At 41.6% G+C, this 19,816-nt stretch overlaps 1 protein-coding gene across 1 annotated transcript in view; it reads right to left on the bottom strand.

Moving 5' to 3' along the window:
* Positions 1 to 19,539, bottom strand: part of LOC123745619 (snake venom 5'-nucleotidase) — a 64,255-nt gene extending 44,716 nt beyond the window's left edge. The window contains exons 1-2 of the mRNA XM_045726348.2: positions 19,080 to 19,539; positions 14,050 to 14,200 (exon numbers count right to left, since the gene is read on the bottom strand). Of these exons, the coding sequence (XP_045582304.1) occupies positions 14,050 to 14,200; positions 19,080 to 19,270 (342 nt within the window). The 5' untranslated portion in view covers positions 19,271 to 19,539. The remainder of the gene's footprint in view (positions 1 to 14,049; positions 14,201 to 19,079) is intronic.
* Positions 19,540 to 19,816: the final 277 nt, after the last annotated feature.

The raw sequence follows: 19,816 nt of genomic DNA, 5'->3' as shown, positions 1-19,816 counted from the left end.
CAAAGAACATTTTCTCCAAATAGCGCAGTATACCATGGACCTGCAGTTATATAATATAGCGTCACAAGAAATCGATATCAGAACAACGCACTACTATTGTGCCCAGATTTTTGTGAATGTGAAACATTGATGTGCAACGAGTGGTTAGTTTATTATGCATCCCGTTCTCATCCTGTGAGCGGTGGTGTTCCCCATATCTATGTTGTAAGCGATAGTCGATTCCATATCCATCTCGTGTATGGTAATGAACCCCATACCCATTCTCTGAGCGGTAGTAGACCCCTCACCCATCCTGTGAGTGGTAGTGAACCCCAGAATCATCCCGTGAGTGGTAGTGGACCCTACCCATCCTGTGAGTGGTAGTGGACCCAACCCATCCTGTGAGCGGTAGGGAAAAAAATACGATCTTTAGTACATAGGTTACGATTCTAAATAAAGAGATTACGATCCTAAATAAAGAGATTACGATCCTTAATGTAGATTATGATCTTCAATATAGAGGTTACAATCCTACATACAGAGGTTACAATCTTTAATACAAGGCTGCGATTGTTTTGTGCATTGTAACTGACAAAATTATAGTAGCATTTCATATTCTTTATGTACATGATCGTACATTATGTAATATGGTATTGTATATTCCTTTCTTATGTACCTAAATTTACCCGAAGGCCATACATAATCTCAAGCAGCCTCGATCGGAACAGGAAGCCAGCGGCTTACCGTAGGTCATTCCATTATACATGATCCCTTGATTGTTTCAAGCGTAGGTTGGACATATGTATGTGAATGAGATTGGGTGGTTATAAATAGGAGCTGCCTCGTATGGGCCAATAGGCCTCCTGCAGTTACCGTAATTCTTATGTTCTTATGATCGTCCCCCATTGTGTAATATGGAGCTATATATTCCTTACGAATATCATACCATATTGAGTAATAAGGCTTGTTCCTCTGAGTTCTGGGGCCAGATTCACGAAAGCACTTACGCGAGTACTTACGAACGTGTACATCTTTCCTCAATCTTTGACGGCTTTGGTTACATTTATTAAACAGTTTACACGCATGAAAACTTCCCAATTAACTGTTGTTATTGTTATAAACAGCCTCCTGGTGCTTCGGAGCTCATTAACTGTTTAATAATTGGAAACAAAGCCGCCAAAGATTGAGAAAAGATGTACAGGTTCGTAAGTGCTTGCGTAAGTGCTTTCGTGAATCTGGCCCCTAGTTTGTTCCTCTGAACTGGGTCGTCTCACGGTAGTTCTGACGGTAATCCTCACTACTGATTTGTTAAACTGTCATACGAGAGCAGCTTCACCTGTTGATTGACGGTTGAGAGGCGGGACCAAAGAGCCAGAGCTCAACCCCCGCAAGCACAATTAGGTGAGTACTATTTGGTGAATACTGATACGACCCTGGTAAGGGGGCCGACGGGTATGGGTATAATGGGCAGCCTTGGCATAAGGGATGGTCTTCTGGAAAGCCTCATCAACAAATGCACAGCGATTACTTGTCAGTTGTTCCTTGAAGCAAAGGATGAAAGGTATTGTGTATCGTGAGATAAGACATCGTATTCCCCAGAGATACGATGGTAAATCGTCTTAGATACGATTCCTCCTCCCCCCCCCCCCAGATATACATAATGATAGGTCCTAAGATACAACACAGACCTGCATATCGATATCGACCTGCCCTTCTTGAGGTTTGAGGTTATCTTGAGATGATTTCGGGGCTTTTTTTTTTAGTGTCCCCGCGGCCCGGTCCTCGACCAGGCCTCCACCCCCAGGAAGCAGCCCGTGACAGTTGACTAACACCCAGGTACCTATTTTACTGCTAGGTAACAGGGTGAAAGAAACTCTACCCATTGTTTCTCGCCGGGGCCTGGGATCGAACCCAGGACCACATGATCACAAGTCCAGCGTGCTGTCCGCTCGGCCGACCTGCCCTCTTCACACCTATCCAATGGGCTGCAGTTGTGGAAAGTTTACAGCCAAATGCATACACTACCTGCTGTTTTAGCAGCTTCCTGTCAGCATTTGAATGTCTCTGGGCTATTTTGGGAAGACTGGATGCACAGGTATGCTATCTTGTATAAAAAAAATCCAGTGTCACACTGACTGCATCTAAATAGCCTAGTTCCCTACGGGCTTGTATAAAAAAAGCCTAGTACCCTGTGCAATGTATGCAAATAGACTTGTGCTCAAGAAACTGCATCCAAATTCCCTAGTGTCACACATGACGTATCTAAATAGCCTAGTGACACATGGGACTGTATCCAAATTGTCTAGTGACCCATTGATCCAAATAGCATCTAAATAGTATCTAAATAGCCTAGTATCTAAACCTAATAGTAACCTAATAGTATCTAAATAGCCTAGTGACACATGGGACTGTATCCAAATTGTCTAGTGACGCATTGGTTTGTATCCAAATAGATCAATGTCCCATGAGGCTGTGTACAAATAGCCCAATGTCCCCATAGTGTTTTATTCAAATAAGTTAGTGCTCCGTGGGGCTGGATCTACCACCTCCCTCCCCCATGTTCGTAGCATGGCACAAAAACTAGGCTATCGTCTGGGAATTAGATAGTTGTCGTTAAATATATACGTGTCCCATTAACAGAGAGAGCTACGTGTCCCATTATCAACGTGAGACGTACGTGTCCAATTACTGAGAGCCCTATTATCTATGAGACAAAAAATGTCAACATATATTTAACTGACGGTGGTTACACACACATTCGACAAATTACTGATCATTCTGGTTGATAAACATATATATTTCTTCTTATACATGTGCTATATTATACCAAACGTGCACAAATACATACAAATGTTGTTATGGCTATGTACAAGTACATAGACGTAAATAATAATAATAATAATAAAGAAGCAACAAATAGACATTCCGACAAATTAACATAAGTTTACAATCTTGGCGCAAAATTCTTATCTCTCTCTCTCTCTCTCTCTCTCTCTCTCTCTCTCTCTCTCTCTCTCTCTCTCTCTCTCTCTCTCTCTCTCTCTCTCTCTCTCTCTCTCTCTCTCTCTCTCTCTCTCTCTCTCTCTCTCTCTCTCTCTCTCTTCAGAATATGATCAGTCTTTCCGTTGTGACACATCCAGGCTATTTGCTCAGCAACAGTCCTTATCTCTGTACTTCTATATATATATTAATCGGCGGGCAATCAAGACCGTAATGGGTGAGGGTGTGAGACCTTAATATACCACATTCTTTACACTTGCTTTCATTGTTATTATCACCTGTTCCATATTCAGAGTGATATTTGTACCCAAGCTTTGACCCCCCTGTGTGCTCAGTCACTCCAAGTATTTTTTCCGTTTTCCATAAGTGAAATCGGTCGTTTGACTCGCATATATATAGTGTCGCATGGTTTGACTTCTCTCATATATTATGCCTATTCTCGCTACTTCCGCCTGCGCCTGCATATTCCTATTTTGTTTTTTATTTGTTTCATGTTTAAAATACATTAGTATCATCTTGCGAACCTATCCTCAGGGAGGAAATCCGCTCAAGGGGAATGGCTTGAAAACGGCTACATAATTAGTGGTATTATCTACTCTCTGGCCATGGTTAGGTTGTGTTAAGGTTTGGTTAGGCAAGGCTTCATTACGCTTGGTTACGTTAATATGGTGTATTATTGACGATAATGTGAAATATGAAGTTAAAAAAACTATTTCATTGTACCCAAGAATTCCGCTTACAGAAAAACTAAATGCTTCAAAGACGTTTCAGGATACGTTTTATATTTTAAACTAACGACTTATAATACAATAAACTTATAACTTGAGCATAATCTCTGTTTAGGAAAAATGTTCACTTGCCAGTTTACATGTAGAGTGATACTGGAACCGTAATGTGTTTTCAGACCATCACAAATATCTAGATAACTGTCCAGGTGGTTTGAAGGGTGGAAGGAGAGTTCTCATGGTAATGGATTTGCTCTGAGAAAGGACTCGGTCTTGTGGAAAATTTGACCTACTCATCGGCCAATTGGTTGAGCACTATACCAGCATGATGTGGAATCCACATTAACTGCACTTTGTGGCCTTTTACCACCTTTTCTTACAATCCTCAGCTATGGACATGAAGATTGGGACCTTTTACCTGTCCTTACAATCCTCAGCTATGGACATGAAGATTGGGACCTTTTACCTTCCTTACAATCCTCAACTATGGACATGAAGATTGGAGCCTTTTACCTTTTCTTACAATCCTCAGCTATGGACATGAAGATTGGGACCTTTTACCTTTTCTTACAATCCTCAGCAATGGACATGAAGATTTGGACCTGTTACCTTTTCTTACAATCCTCAGCTATGGACATGAAGATTGGGACCTTTTACCCTTTTCTTACAATCCTCAACTATGGACATGAAGATTGGGACCTGTTACCTTTTGTGACAATCCTCAACTATGGACATGAAGATTGAGACCTGTTACCTTTTCTTACAATCCTCAGCTTTGGACATGAAGATTAGGACCACCTTTTACCTTTTTTTTACAATCCTCAGCTATGGACATGAAGATTGGGACCCGTTACCTTTTCTTACAATCCTCAGCTATGGGCATGAAGATTGGGACCTTTAACCTTTCCTTACAATCCTCAGCTATGGACATGAAGATTGGGACCTTTAACCTTTCCTTACAATCCTCAGCTATGGACATGAAGATTGGGACCTTTTACCTTTTCTTACAATCCTCAGCTTTGGACATGAAGATTAGGACCACCTTTTACCTTTTTTTTTACAATCCTCAACTATGGACATGAAGATTGGATTTCGACTGTTTAAGGAAGCAAGCAGCGGGAAGTGCTGTCATTCCCCATCAGACAAACACAAACACAACTATATATGTGGGTCAACCAACAGGCTAAGCTGATGGTGGTATTGCACTCCAGATCCAATTTATATGAATTCCCTCTCAATATAAGGTTTCTTGTACATGATAAAGGCTTCTCTTGCTAAGCTTTTGTAGTGAATAATATATTATCAAAAGTTTAGGCTATCAGAAACCAATAGGTTTTTTTTATAAAAATAATAATATGAATTTGAAAAGATCAAAAAGAGTGCAATCAGAACTAGCTGACCCATTGTCTATCACAATAAATGTATGAAACAATCCGCAAGGTCGTGTAACAAGGCAATGGAATAGAATTGGTTTGGTGTTGAGAATATTGCCTATCAACCACCGGAGGTTATCTTGAGATGATTTCGGGGCTTTAGTGTCCCCGCGGCCCGGTCCTCGACCAAGCCTCCACCCCCAGGAAGCAGCCCGTGACAGCTGACTAACACCCAGCTACCTATTTTACTGCTAGGTAACAGGGGCATAGGGTGAAAGAAACTCTGCCCATTGCTTCTCGCCGGCGCTCGGGACCACAGGATCACAAGTCCAGCGTGCTGTCCACTCGGCCGATCGGAGGGTTATTACGGCTACCAATATTAGCAAGAATACTTCAGTCTTGAATGTTGTCACTTTACCTTACTAACAAAAAATATACTTTGGTAATGAAAAGCAAGATTAAAACATTCTTAATGTGTATATACAAGAAATAATGAGTTATATTCCTAGTAAAACAACTTTTTTAAGAATTGATTTATATCTCTGGTTGTTGTTATAGATTCAGCTACCCAACAATAGTTCCAACAAGCACTGGATATGGTAATATCGTAGTGGACTATTACTTTATATTCCTGGACTGTGTACAATCACAAAAATCCCCATATCGTATGTAAAGTTTTGCTTCTGGTAAATAAAACGGAAATTATAATCCCTCTCAATAATAATACAATTTATATTACAATATAGAGTAGAATTCTTTAACTTGTCCACGTGTAATCTATTTTGTAATTCTAAATTTTAAAATATAATCAAAATGATATGATTCTAACATGCTTTGAAGATTTAATTACTTTTTTTTAAGTTTTCGACAGCAGCAAAGTTGCAACCCACGCCCTTGATGGCTGCTCTTGCATCAACCTTCATCAGGGATACAGGGTGACGCCTGTGGGTGCTTCCTGGGGCTACTGGGGCTGGCTTGATGCAGGGTGACGCCTGTGGGTGCTTCCTCGGGGCTACTGGGGCTGGCTTGATGCAGGGGTGACGCCTGTGGGTGCTTTCTGGGGCTATTTGGATATTATGAGAATATCTGAGCCACTATGACTATATAGCACATGGAAGGACCATGGGGGGATAAGATATGAGGGAAAGAGCGTTGCCCAAACACTTGGACCACCGGGGATCGAACGCCAACCTTGTAAGGAGCGACACCGTCATTGTACCGACTAGTCTAGGTGGATGGACACACAGGAGGAGCAAATATAAGGTCAACAGCATTTGTACTTCCCAGAGAAGCAATGGGGTATATAATTATCCCACGCCAAGGTGGTTTGCGATGATTTGATACGAGTTCATTATATTTAGGGGCCGATATAATTATATATAACAAAATTATAGTTTGGGAGAGTCGTCTCTGGCAAGACAGTATATGGAGCAGGTTTCATAGTAAGATATTTCTTATGTAAACGCTTTAATTTTCAATAAAATGAAATGATAAATATCGATATTTAAATACACGAGAGAGATAGCTTAGATTTAAATTAGTTACTCAGATGAAGTGTATTTATATCCCTATGTTTATAATTCACATCACTTTACCCTCTTGATATAAGTTCTAATTAGTATCTATTCCACTAAGAGATAATGTTTTTGTGTTTGTCCAAGGTTGGAGGCCAGACGTTTGGGGCTAATCTCACCCAACTTTGCAGGGGGAACGGCCTAAGGTGCCGGACGGACATAGGCTAGTCGGGGAAAGCCTAAGTTAAATGTTTTAACAAATATCAGGATTGATAGACATCCCCATAGCATTCTCACGGAGTCAAGTGTGAAATTATTTTGTGTAATCCCCTAGAGTTTTTTAGTAATAGTAGACCCATACATTTGTTTCAGTGCTTCGTAATAATACATTTTCTGAGAGGAAGAGGAAAGGGGAAATAGAGAGGAGGGCGCAAGGAGATGATTGGGTTGAAGAGGGGAAAGATATGGGGGAAATGACCCCTATCAAGGAAATAATAGGGAAGAAGGGGGCGGGAAGAGGGATGGAATGGGGAGGGAATACACATCCTAGTATGTGTATATATGTCTCATAGAACAGGAGTCATTCCATTAGAAAACCGGCGATAAGAAAGTTATGATCCAAGAGCTAAAGCTCGATCTTGCAGGCACAAATAGTAAATATATATACAGACACACGCTCAGTGTAACCCTTTTCACCCAGACTTATATAAACCATTGTCCACACAACCTTGGAGAGGTGCACCAGACAAGTGTCGAGCCAGACCACTAGTCACTCCGTTTTTGTCAACGTTGATTGTCTAAAACATGAACTTTGGAAAGAGGAAATAAACAGTGTTGAACCGATACACTACACAATGCCTTGAAAACTGACGTTAACAACAAGAGAGAGAGAGAGAGAGAGAGAGAGAGAGAGAGAGAGAGAGAGAGAGAGAGAGAGAGAGAGAGAGAGACAGACAGACAGACAGACAGACAGACAGACAGACAGACAGGGACAGAAACAGACAGACATAGACATAATTGTAAACAAAAACTCACAGATTAATGACTAGAAAGGCAGAAAATAAGCAACAAAACCAATACTGTATATAAATCTTCAATTTATATTAACACATCTATATATGATAAATGTCCGTCAGTGAAATTCTATCATTAGGAATACAAATTCAATATCAACACAGCTCCCCACTAAAAAAAAGATAGCCTTATCTCAACAAATCTTTGGACAGCAATTACTATAATCATCCTGTTATCAGGCTTCATAATTGTCCTATTTCAATTTTCCTTATCTTATAAAGTAACCAATTAAATTGTTGTTAATCGTTAAAAATTGATTTTCAAAGTATTCATAATCAAATAATCTGTGTATGATTTCAATTTCCTTTACATCAACAATTTAATCTGCTGCTGTGCCTTGGCTGTGTCTGTGTAGGCCGCTAGGCTGTCTGACGTAGAGTGTGGCCTCCTTAGAAGACATAAGGAAGAATGAGTAAGGTTATAAAATGTCCTTGAAGCAGGATACCTTAGATGTCGCTATCTTGCTCAGAATAGTTTAGGCTTCTTTATGCTGTGTTCAGATTAGAAGAAGTTGGTGTGGAGGTTAGGATAAGTTGTATTGAAGTTAGCATAAGTTATGTTGTCTTGAAGTTAGGATAATTCATGTTGTCTTGAAGATAGGATAAAGTTATGTTGTCTTGAAGTTAGGATAATTCATGTTGTCTTGAAGATAGGATAAAGTTGATGTTGTCTTGAAGTTAGGATGTCATGATGTGTTGATAAGTCATAAGCTTGAGAAGCAGAGGCTTCATCCATGGCCTCTGATCATGACGAGGCCTAACTGGTAATACATTGTTGGTATCGTACCTACCTATCGTACCTACCTATCGTACCATCGTTGGAAGATCGTACCTACAGGATGCCAAAGGCTCCCCATTCGTGCCCAGAGTAATTAATACTTTCCCAAATTTAAGTGAGCATAACCCAGTTTACCCAACAGTTATTTTAATAGAAGGTAAACCCCAGAAAATAAAAAACGTTTTATTACTTGTTAGAATGGTAACGTTTAAAATAACGTTGCAGCAACGTTTACTACGTTTAATTTTGTAATTACTGGTAATTAATATAATTGTATATCATGCTCTGTCAGGCATGATAGTTCAGTAGTAGTATCGTAAAGTGGTTCCGTGGATGCTGTCTCGCACCAACCCGACTACTAGAATAGTACATTGTATTTTGACGTATAAGTCCCCCCTAAATCCAAAAACTGCTGTTTTTAACTCGCCAAATTGACGTGATGTCCCGTTTTCTATTCGTGGGTTCACGGGTGGGTTAAGTCCGGGCAATTTAGTGCATCAGTTTAGTGACGTCGTGTAAGCTAGAGAGGACGGGCTCCACATATAGCGTACTAGACAGCCATTTATTCTAATGTTTCCAACGTCGAGAAACTGTCCTACTAAAGTGCCCTTAGCCTAACCTACCAGAGGACGCGAAACAGAAAACGGGACAGCTCCCGCCAAACACACACCGAAACTACGATGTTGGTACAACGTTCGAACAAGTTTCTAACACCTCCTAACCAGTTATAACAACCAATATAGCAAGTTGTAACAACGTTCAAATACGTTATAAACACGTTAAGCCAAGATGTAACAACTTTATTACAAGTTGTAACAAGCGGAAAATAGAGACAGTTTCGGTTTGTGTTTCCAGGGAGTATGTCAGTTTCGCGAGCCGCTGCCATTTTCTAGTACGACGATTTTTGGCCTTGGGGCCATGTGTATGAGTCAAAATGAGGCGCTGTGTTAGGAGGACGGGGTGAGGCCACACAAGTCACGGGTCCTACGGATGCTGCCTCACGTAGCCCGCTATGTACTGGCAAGGTACGAAGGCCAGCCAGCACTATAGATAAGATTATCTAGGGGGCATATTTTTATGTCTCCCCGCGACGATCCGGCATTGATGACTGTCTGTGATGCTGGGGCGGGACTGAGAGGTAGCTTTCCTAGTTTTACCTGCTCTGGCATTCTACATCTGCATTACCTAACCTAACTGCATCAATCAAGCAATGCTGATTGTTCAACCCGTCCTCCTAAGGTTTCCCAACGTCAAGAAAATGATAAATCTAGTGTCCTCTTCTATCCTATCAGAGGACCCAAATCAGAAAACGGGACAGGATGTCACTTTCGCGAGTCACGACAATGTTTGGTCTTGTGTAACGCATACGTACGAAAAGCGACGTTCTTTGTAGGAGAACAGGGTGGATTGCTAGCATATACGTCTTTCAAATGCTAGAAGTGTATTTTAGGCCTTGTAATCCTTTAATATCGTACCATCATACGTTTTAGAGGCGTATAAATGTTAATATTGATCTGTGCGAAGCGGTGAACAAATCCACAAGTGCCGTGACGAGGATTCGAACCTCCGTCCGAAATCATCCGTGCCCGCTACAGAGGCCTGTGTTGACCAAGAGGTCAATAAGCCTGATAACATGGGTGTTGGCCAGGCGGTCAAGACACCGTCAGACAGTTTGGTTACTTCAAAGCATTCCCGCCCGTTTTTTTTTTTATTCTGGGATTCGGTCAGTTACCCCTTGGCTCTCGTTAGCATTGTTGAAATGCCACTGTTGGCACCAACAAGCTAAGATATCACATGGGTTATGCACTTGTCCGCATTGTGTGGGTAAATAAATGATGCACACATACGCATAGGTGCATACTAGCGCATAGATCACATAACATAACGTTTTTAACATCATTAATAATAATTAACAACACGAAAGCCTAACTAATCATTGAAGAAAACGATATGTCAGAAGGACTGTATACCGTTAGTGTGGTACAGAATATTGAAGTGTCTAGATATCATTAAGGATATCAATACCAGGGCAACGACACTAGATGGTTGATATCAGAGAAGTCTGATTCACCGAGGGTTCGATCGCGGGACATGTGTGGGAGAGAAACTGCAACACTGCGCAATTTGCTGTTACTAAGCTAGAGAGAGCTTGCATAAATCAAGTTAATTTGCTAGAGTATTCAATGTGCGGTAGAAAACGAGTTTAGAAATGCTGAAAGGCATACTCATCTCGTAGCCAGGTTATGGTGAGGGTGAGAGTGAGGAGGACATATATTGTGAGGGTATGGTGAGAGTGTGAGTGTGTGAGTATGGTGGTGGTGTGTGGTACCCTTACTGACTCTACTTGCTCATCATTCCACAGCTTCCGCCTACAGGTATGTGGGGAATTTTCCTGCTAGAGTGCATGTCCGCCGCCTCGCTGAGGTTAAGGGTCAATGTTGTAGGCTATGATACCCGAGGCTAGTAGGCTAGTGAGTATATTGCAACCCATCCTCCAGGAAAGATAATACTTATCGCAACTATGGATCGAACATACAAAAAGAAACGTTTTTATTTATGGTTATTTAACCCTAGAAACACTTATGCTGCTCTGATCAGTCATCCATCCAAATACTGACCAGACGTAATGGAACTTAACCTCATTATAATCATCCAATACTCAAAGCCTAATGTTATTTACAAGATAAAATTATGGTAGACTTTTACAAATTGAATTCTAACTTTAAATTGGCAAAATTAAGCTAGAGAAATATGAACACAAGAACACAAGGCCAGAGGTGACAAAGAATTGCAACGTCAGAATAGTTAATCTGTTCTGCAACGGGCACACCAAGGCCAGAAGGCGGGGGCATGGAGCTAGACCTCATCACTCCCTCGTAATCAATGATAGGTAAGTGCAGAGGTAAACAATGGCAGTTAATACTAGCAGCTATTAAACACAGCGAACACTGCTAGCAACAACTGAACACAGCGAACACAATTAGCAACCACTTAACACAGCAAACACAGTTAACAACTACCGAACACAGCAACCACCGAACACAGCAAACACCGCTAGCAACTACCGAACACAGCAAACACCGCTAGCAACTACCGAACACCACCGCTTACGCCTCTGGATGAGGGCAGGCTTGAAGAGAAAGCGCCAAACCTGACCACACAGAACTTCCCATGTGCCTCTGTAACCCTTTCCACTACCGCCCACAAGATGGGTATGGGGTGGATAATAAATGACCCAAACTAACTGTATAGAACGCCAGCACAGACAACACACATGGGGGGAAGAAGGTCTAAAATCACATCTTTTAATGAAATACACTCGAATAATATAATCACAGACATGAGGCTGTGTAAAGGGAACTGGAAGATCAGGAAAAAGGAATCAGAGGATGGCTTGTGTTGGCCGCGGACCGATTGGTCGGGGAATTGGCGGGAATCCCAGGCTTGGCCGAGGTGGCTGCTAGGAGCTCATAGGCAGAGGTGAAGGTCGCTAGGAGCGGAGGTTGCTAGGAGCTCCCAGGGATAAAGGTGGTGGCTGCTAGGAGCTCCTAGGCACAGAGGTGAAGGTCGCTAGGAGCTCCCAGGGACAAAGATGGTGGTTGCTAGGAGCTCCAGGAGCAGAGGTGGAGGTCGCTAGGAACTCCCAGATACAAAAGTGGAGGCTGCTAGGACCTCCTACGAGTAGAAACGGAGATTGCTAAATGTTCTACAAGAAGAAGACGCTGCTAGGAGGTCTACTAACGCTGCTAGGAGCAGGTGGGGAGCTTGCTGTGGGCTCCTAAGAGTGTTTTTACTGCTAGTTAAACTTAGACATCAGGTGGAAGGAAACGTGCTCAACCGTTTCTGTGTTTGGGGGATTGAACCTAGGTCTGTCGAGTGTGATCCCAGATCATAGACTATTGTGACAGGAACAAGCGGCTCATGCGCAGTATGCATATAATATATATTTTAAAAAGGTGGTATTTATGTATATATAATATGAATTAGTTTCAGTGAATCTCTGTTATTCTGAAATAACTGTTTTCTAATTCATATATTATACACGTGACTACTGACTCTCAGGCAAACTTTCATCAGCGCAATAAGGGCATATACTGGTTGCGTTTTCGTCGCTTGTATGTCTAAAACAAAGTTTTCCTAGAGTCAACTTTTTGTTTCATTGACCCCTCTCCCGTCCCCTCCCCTGCAACACCTCTTACATAAGCATCCCCTCCCACTTCCCCAATTCTTATACCACAACCGAACCTTCCCATCTCCCTCCTCCCCTCTAACACTGGGTTACCTCCACAAACATTCCCTTCGTCCACCCTACCCTGCTCTCGTTACCTGATCGGGTTTCTGTAGTACAGTCGGGTTCGTTCTCGACTCACCGTGTTCGAAATCCCGTGTTCGAATCCCGGGCGGGACAGAAATGATTGAGCACGTTACCTATCATCGACACATCTGTCCACCTAGTAGTAAATAGGTACCGGGTAATTAGGCAACTGTTGTGGGGTTGCATCCTGGGTAGGGTCAGTAGTTCCACCTTGGGGAGGGGAACCTATATATAAGATTTAAGTATATACACACAGTCTATCTGTCCCCGATAAGATAAATTATTAAAAGAATGAGCTGAACAATTAAATCAAAGAGGTTAGACTCTTTGTTTTTACTAATGTTGAAGAAATGTCAAAGTGTATTAACTATGATGATACTGTATCCAAAATCCTAGGCAGATATCTCAAGCTTAACTACGCTAGAGAGTACACCACACACGCGATAAGCTTGGGCTTCCTGCACGTCTGTATGGCTTATCTCACGAGCATTCCACTCACATGATGGGTATGGGGGTCCACTTCTACTCACAGGATGGGTATGGGATCCACTTCTACTCTCACAAGATGGGTATGGGGTCCACTTCTACTCACAAGATGGTTATGGAGCTCTCTACTACGCATAGGATGGGTATGGGCTCTCTACTGCCCACAGGATGGGTATGGGCTCTCTACCGCTCACAGGATGGGTATGGGCTTTCTACCACTCACAGGATGAGTATGGGGGTCCACTTCTACTCACAGGATGGTTATGGGGGCTCTCTACCACTCACAGGATGGGTATGGGCTCTCTACCGCTCACAGGATGGGTTTGCATGGTGCATGACAGCGCCCCTTCCACATGATCCAAGACAAACAACACCCCTCCCACATGGCAGCACCTCTTCCATATAGCAAATACACCCACTTTTGTTTCTTAGTAGAAGAACACAAAAACAAGTTCATTAACATTAAACTTTGCCTTTCATAATATATAAATTATTTCAACTTTCTATTAGAGTTGAAATGTCTTTTTTCCATTAAATCACGTGCTCGTGGCTGCCGCAGAATCATTACACAATAATATATGTTTCGCGGTCTTGTGTATAATTGTTGTTTCAAACTTAAATTTTTTTATTAAAAATCTATAGTGTATATTAAAGAAAGATAATATAAATATATTTGCGCACATTAATGGTGGATCTCAAACTCAACACCAAAACCAAATGGCACAAGTATGATTAGGCTCTCAAAATCGCAAGATTCTGAGAGCCTAATGATGATAGATTGTTTGCGAGCAGCACGCGGTACTTACCATAGCATCATTGGGAACGAGGTTGAGAATGTCGGCCAACGCATGCCACTTTAGGACTGAGTACCAGATGGTGCCTTGGAAATAATCCCCAGCCGAGAGATAGAGGACATTGGGACTCTTCTCCCGTTCCTGCTTCACGGCCGTCTTCAACCTGGGAGAAACAGACAGACATGAGGGTTTTTGAGACATATACAAAGACATGGGGCAGACAGACAGACATAAGAACATAAGAACAAAGGCAACTGCAGAAGGCCTATTGGCCCATACGAGGCAGCTCCTATTTATAACCACCCAATCCCACTCATATACATGTCCAACCCATGCTTGAAACAATCGAGGGACCCCACATCCACCACGTTACGCGGTAATTGGTTCCACAAATTGGTTAACAGGGTTGTTGATTTGTGGAACCAATTGCCGCGTAACATTGTGGAGGTGGGGTCCCTCGATTGTTTCAAGCACGGGTTGGACAAGTATATGAGTGGGATTGGGTGGTTATAGAATAGGAGCTGCCTCGTATGGGCCAATAGGCCTTCTGCAGTTACCTTTGTTCTTATGTTCTTATGTTCTTAAATCAACAACCCTGTTACTGAAGACAGACACTTTCACTCGTGGAAGCAGTAACGACTGCATGTAAGGATGCAGGTTGCTTCGTACATATATATAAACACTTAAAACACATTCATACATGTATAACACACGAGATATAAAGCTTTGGTCTTACACACGTGGGGTCCACGGTTCGAGTCTGCTACAGCCCAGGTGAATGGAATATATATAAACACCTGTTCGGATTTGAAGATTAGCCTAGCCTAACCTACCATAGTCTAGCCTAACCTACCCTAGCCTAACGTAACCTAACGTAACCTAATTTGATACTTTCTCCTGCAGCACTCATGCGGGTTACAGTATTGCATTTTCTGATACAGAAAAAGAGAGGAAAGAAGAGTGGAGATGTTTGGGAGAGGGAAGATGATGGGGGAATGTTATGGAGAGGGAAGGAGAGAGGGGGAGATTGGGAGAGGGTAGAAGAATGGGATGTTGGGGAGAGTTGGAAAAGGGAGAGAGGGAAGGAGAGGGGAGGCCTTGGATGAGAAATGTGCAATTTGAAATGAGAGAGAGGAGAAAAGAGGGGAGATAGGGGAATGTGAGATTGGGAGAGACTTTTATTTCACCCTGTGTATGGCGTCCCGGTGTTCCACCAGGTGTTCCGCTCTGTGATCCACCCGGTGATCAAATAGAGCCCACCATAATTCTCGGTGACAACAATGATAACAATCGTAGTGCTAAACAATTGCTGCCATTCACATAAATTGTCCTGATGAGGGTGCAGATTGTGAAAGACCTTGACCCAAGTTCAAGTTCAAGTATGTTTATTGAGACAAGAAAGAAATACATCTCAAAGGGATAGCGTAGCTTAGGCTATTTCTACCGCCCCTTGACCCAACTCATAGAAACGAATAAATGATCAAGAAATGAGTGACATTCTAAATGACTAGTTTGTCTCTGTATTTACTACAGAATGACTTGATATTTTACAACATCTGAACAAATGTATGTAGGTGGCGAGGAAGACAAGTTCTTTGGGCGTTAGTAGGGAGGAAGTTATTAAGCAGATAATAAATTGAAGCGCAACAAGTGCCCCAGGACCAGACGAGGTCTTTGCCAAGGTCCTGAAAGAATGTAAAGAGGAGCTAAGTGAGCTCCTGGTTTATATAATTAATCAATCATTTAGTTAAGCAAAGTGTGGGAATCATGGAGAGTTGCCAATGTTGTGCCAGTCTTTAAGACGTCGAACTATCGGGCAGTTAGCTGAATGTCAATTGTGGGAATATTGATTAAATCGATATCAGCTGGATAGCGTTCAAATGGCAAAGTCTGAATGCGAAAAGATCTTGGAGTTGTGATTAGTATGGATCTAAAACCAGAAAAAAATTGCATAAATATTCGGAATTAACCAAATAGTACACGGGCTCACCATAGCCCGTGCTACTTGGAACTTTGTTCCAGGTAGCGAATCTTAAACAACAACAACAACAACCAAATAGTATACTTCGATGTATTACTAGAAGCCTAAGCAATAATACTTCTGAACATAAAAACATAAGAATGAACATAACTGCAGAAGGCTTATTGGCCCACACGAGGCAGCTCTTATTTATTTCCACCCAATCTCATTCATACATATGTCTAACCTACGCTTGAAACAATCGAGGGATTCTACTTATGTAATGCTGTAATTAGTTCCACAAATCAACAACCCTGTTACCGAACCAGTATTTATCCACGTCTTTCCTAAATCTAAAACTTATACAATTTGAAAACAAACTTATAAAATGCCGCAAATTAGAAATCTTTCATATGAAGAAAGATTGAAAAACCTTAACTAACATTCTCTAATAAAGCGAAAAGTTAGGAGTAACACGACGTAAGTGTGTAAGAGGATCAAGGGGTATAAAAAGTGGGATATTAGTAAGTTATTAAGCACATCAACACATATTAGAACACGCAACCAGGGATATAGATTTGATAAGTTGAGATTCGGGAGGGACCTGGGTAAATACTGGTTTGGAAACAGGGTTATTGATCTGTATAACTACCAGGTAACATAATATCTTGGTTGTTTCAAGCGTAGGTTAAATATATATATATATATATATATATATATATATATATATATATATATATATATATATATATATATATATATATATGTCGTACCTAATAGCCAGAACGCACTTCTCAGCCTACTATGCAAGGCCCGATTTGCCTAATAAGCCAAGTTTTCATGAATTAATAATTTTTCGACTACCTAACCTAACCTAACCTAACTTTTTCTGCTACCTAACCTAACCTAACCTATAAAGATAGGTTAGGTTAGGTAGGGTTGGTTAGGTTCAGTCATATATCTACGTTAATTTTAACTCCAATAAAAAAAAATTGACCTCATACATAATGAAATGGGTAGCTTTATCATTTCATAAGAAAAAAATTAGAGAAAATATATTAATTCTGGAAAACTTGGCTTATTAGGTAAATCGGGCCTTGCATAGTAGGCTGAGAAGTACGTTCTGGCTACTAGGTACGACATTATATATATATATATTTTATTTATTTCTCATCTCAACCTGCCCTTGTTACCCTGAGTGACCTCACACCACATAATAGCGGCCTTACCTGTTATGACCCTAAGTACTCTCTTTTTACCTGGGGATAAAACACTCTCAGATGAAATATGCAAATTAAAGTCTATTACATTTTAATGTTTCGAGAAAATGTTGTTGGTACTTTTTTATCTATATTACCGAGTATATGATAAGTACGTCATGATAAAAGTAGCAGCAGAATGTCTTTTGGTTCATACGAAGCAGGTCCTATATATATCCACCCAAAATCATTCATATGTATGTCTTACCTACGCTTGAAATAATTACCTATGCTGTTCTATAATTCAGCTACCTCGAATGATCGTTATAGCTGCAGTTAATCGTTTCTTAAACACTGCGTCAGTCACGTCATCTTGTGTCTTATCTTAGATAGACTCCCTTCTCATTCCCGCTATCTCACCACTTACTAAGGTGGACTGCGGACCTAAAGGTCGTCAAGGGCATTTCTTTTCATATGAGCGGGTTGGGATAAACAAATGGATGATGAAAATTATTGACCTTGGAGACTTATTCTTTCCAAGGTAAATAATTTGAGCCATTCTGGCATCAGCCCCATGACTGAGCAGGTTGACAACATCGCAGCTGAACATGGACAACCAAACCCCACACACACGTCTGAAAATCAAGGAAGTGACGACGTTTCGGAACGTTGTGGACCATTATCGAGTCGTGTGAAGAAAGAGACGTAGAGAACGTAAATGTATAAGGCAAGAATATGAGGTAAGAGGCGAGAAGGTTCGAGTATTTGATTTGATTTGAGTATATCATAAAGAGTTAATAGGAATAGAAAACACTGCAGGAGATTTAGTGGCGGAGAGAAAGAGCTGAAATGGACAATAGACATAGCAATAGAAATGAATGGAATGAGAACCTAAAGGTGCTAAATGTACGTCAGATCACGTTTGTTAAGAAGGATGGAGCATTTAAGTATATACTGTGAAAGGCAAGAGTCAACAGCAACAAAGCCAAGACTAAAGTTCATATTTGATAAGTTGTGTATCAGAGCAGATTTCACGGTGTCTGTGAAGAGCAGAGGCAGGAAAGATTATTTTAGAAGACCAATTTATAGGATGAGTTGAGTCCCTAACATGACAGAGACCCTTGTTTTCTGTCTGCAGATTTAACACTGTTTTTGTGTTCCGTTAGCTTCTTATCAAGTGTACGGCCAGCCTCACCAGAGCATTGAAAAAGACAACAGGAACAGGAAATAGAGTAAACACCACCTATTTTGGAAGCAAGAGGAAGCAATGTGAACCAGTTTTGAGGAAAAGTGAGTTTGATATCATGAGGGAGAAGCCTAATAGTGAGATTTGTTGAGTTCAGATATGAAGGGAAGACAGCACAGTGTTTATAATATTGGAAGGTAGTTCAGGATTTAAGAAAGTTTCTTTAGCTTGATATAAAAGGCACAGTTGATACAACTTGAGGGATAACTAAGTAGAAGCCTCCATTGCGTCAACTGTTCTAACCTATAATGTCACCTGTCAAAGCCTCCGTTGCGTCAACTGTTCTCTAACGTAATATGTCACCTGTCAAAGCCTCCGTCGCGTCAACTGTTCTCTAACCTATAATGTCACCTGTCAAAGCCTCCATTGCGTCAACTGTTCTCTACCTATAATGTCACCTGACAAAGCCTCCGTTGCGTCAACTGTTCTCTACCTATAATGTCACCTGACAAAGCCTCCGTTGCGTCAACTGTTCTCTATCCTATAATGTCACCTGTCAAAGCCTCCATTGCGTCAGCTGTTCTCTAACCTATAATGTTACCTGTCAAAGCCTCCATTGCGTCAACTGTTCTCTATCCTATAATGTCACCTGTCAAAGCCTCCGTTGCGTCAACTGTTCTCTAACCTGTAGTCTCACCTGGCAAAGCCTCCGAAGCACTTGTTCTTGGCCTTGTCCTCTGGAGTGCATCTCCCAGAGTACACATTAGTCTCTTCAAACCGGGCGTGGACGTCGTTCACGTGCAGGATCGTCAACTCGAAGTCGTCAGCACGAACCAACCACAAGAACGCGTAAAGCACAACATGAACGGCGTACACGTGAACGTACATCGTCTCTCCACCAGCGACGGATATAAACCAAGTTAAAATAACTAAATGTTCGTTAATTATTATCCCCTCGCCGCGAGCAGTCACAGGAATAGACACTATAGACTCGTGGATCACAAACGCACGCGATGGGATCTATAATAGACGCGAGAGCGAGTATTATCGCGTATAATCGACAAGAGTCATTAACGGGCGGCAGGGAGAGAGAGAGCGTACACCCGTCGCTTATGACTCCTGACCGCCGACTGGCGAGGTATCTGGTCGTGTACCTTGACTCTACCCGCGAGCCCTCAAGGTCTTTTCTCTCGCTCCAGCGCTTTCTTCAGGGAATTACCCGCCTCTGCCCTTTATTTTAGGGAAAAACTTTGTTGTTTTATTTTGATTATCGTCCCATAGATGAAACTTTTTAATAGGGGCTGCCTCGTATGGGAGCAATAGGAGCTGCCTCGTATAGGGCCAGTAGGAGCTGAATCGTATGGGACAATAGGCTTTCTGCTGTTTCCTCTATTCTCAGACTGTAGTATAGAGGCTGACAGGCCTTTAGTATGT

The sequence above is a fragment of the Procambarus clarkii genome, chromosome 71 (assembly GCF_040958095.1).
Source record: "Procambarus clarkii isolate CNS0578487 chromosome 71, FALCON_Pclarkii_2.0, whole genome shotgun sequence".
NCBI classification, from domain to species: Eukaryota; Metazoa; Arthropoda; class Malacostraca; order Decapoda; family Cambaridae; genus Procambarus; species Procambarus clarkii.
The sequence above is the reverse complement of the archived record's forward strand: the minus strand, read 5'-3'. Positions and strand labels throughout refer to the sequence as shown.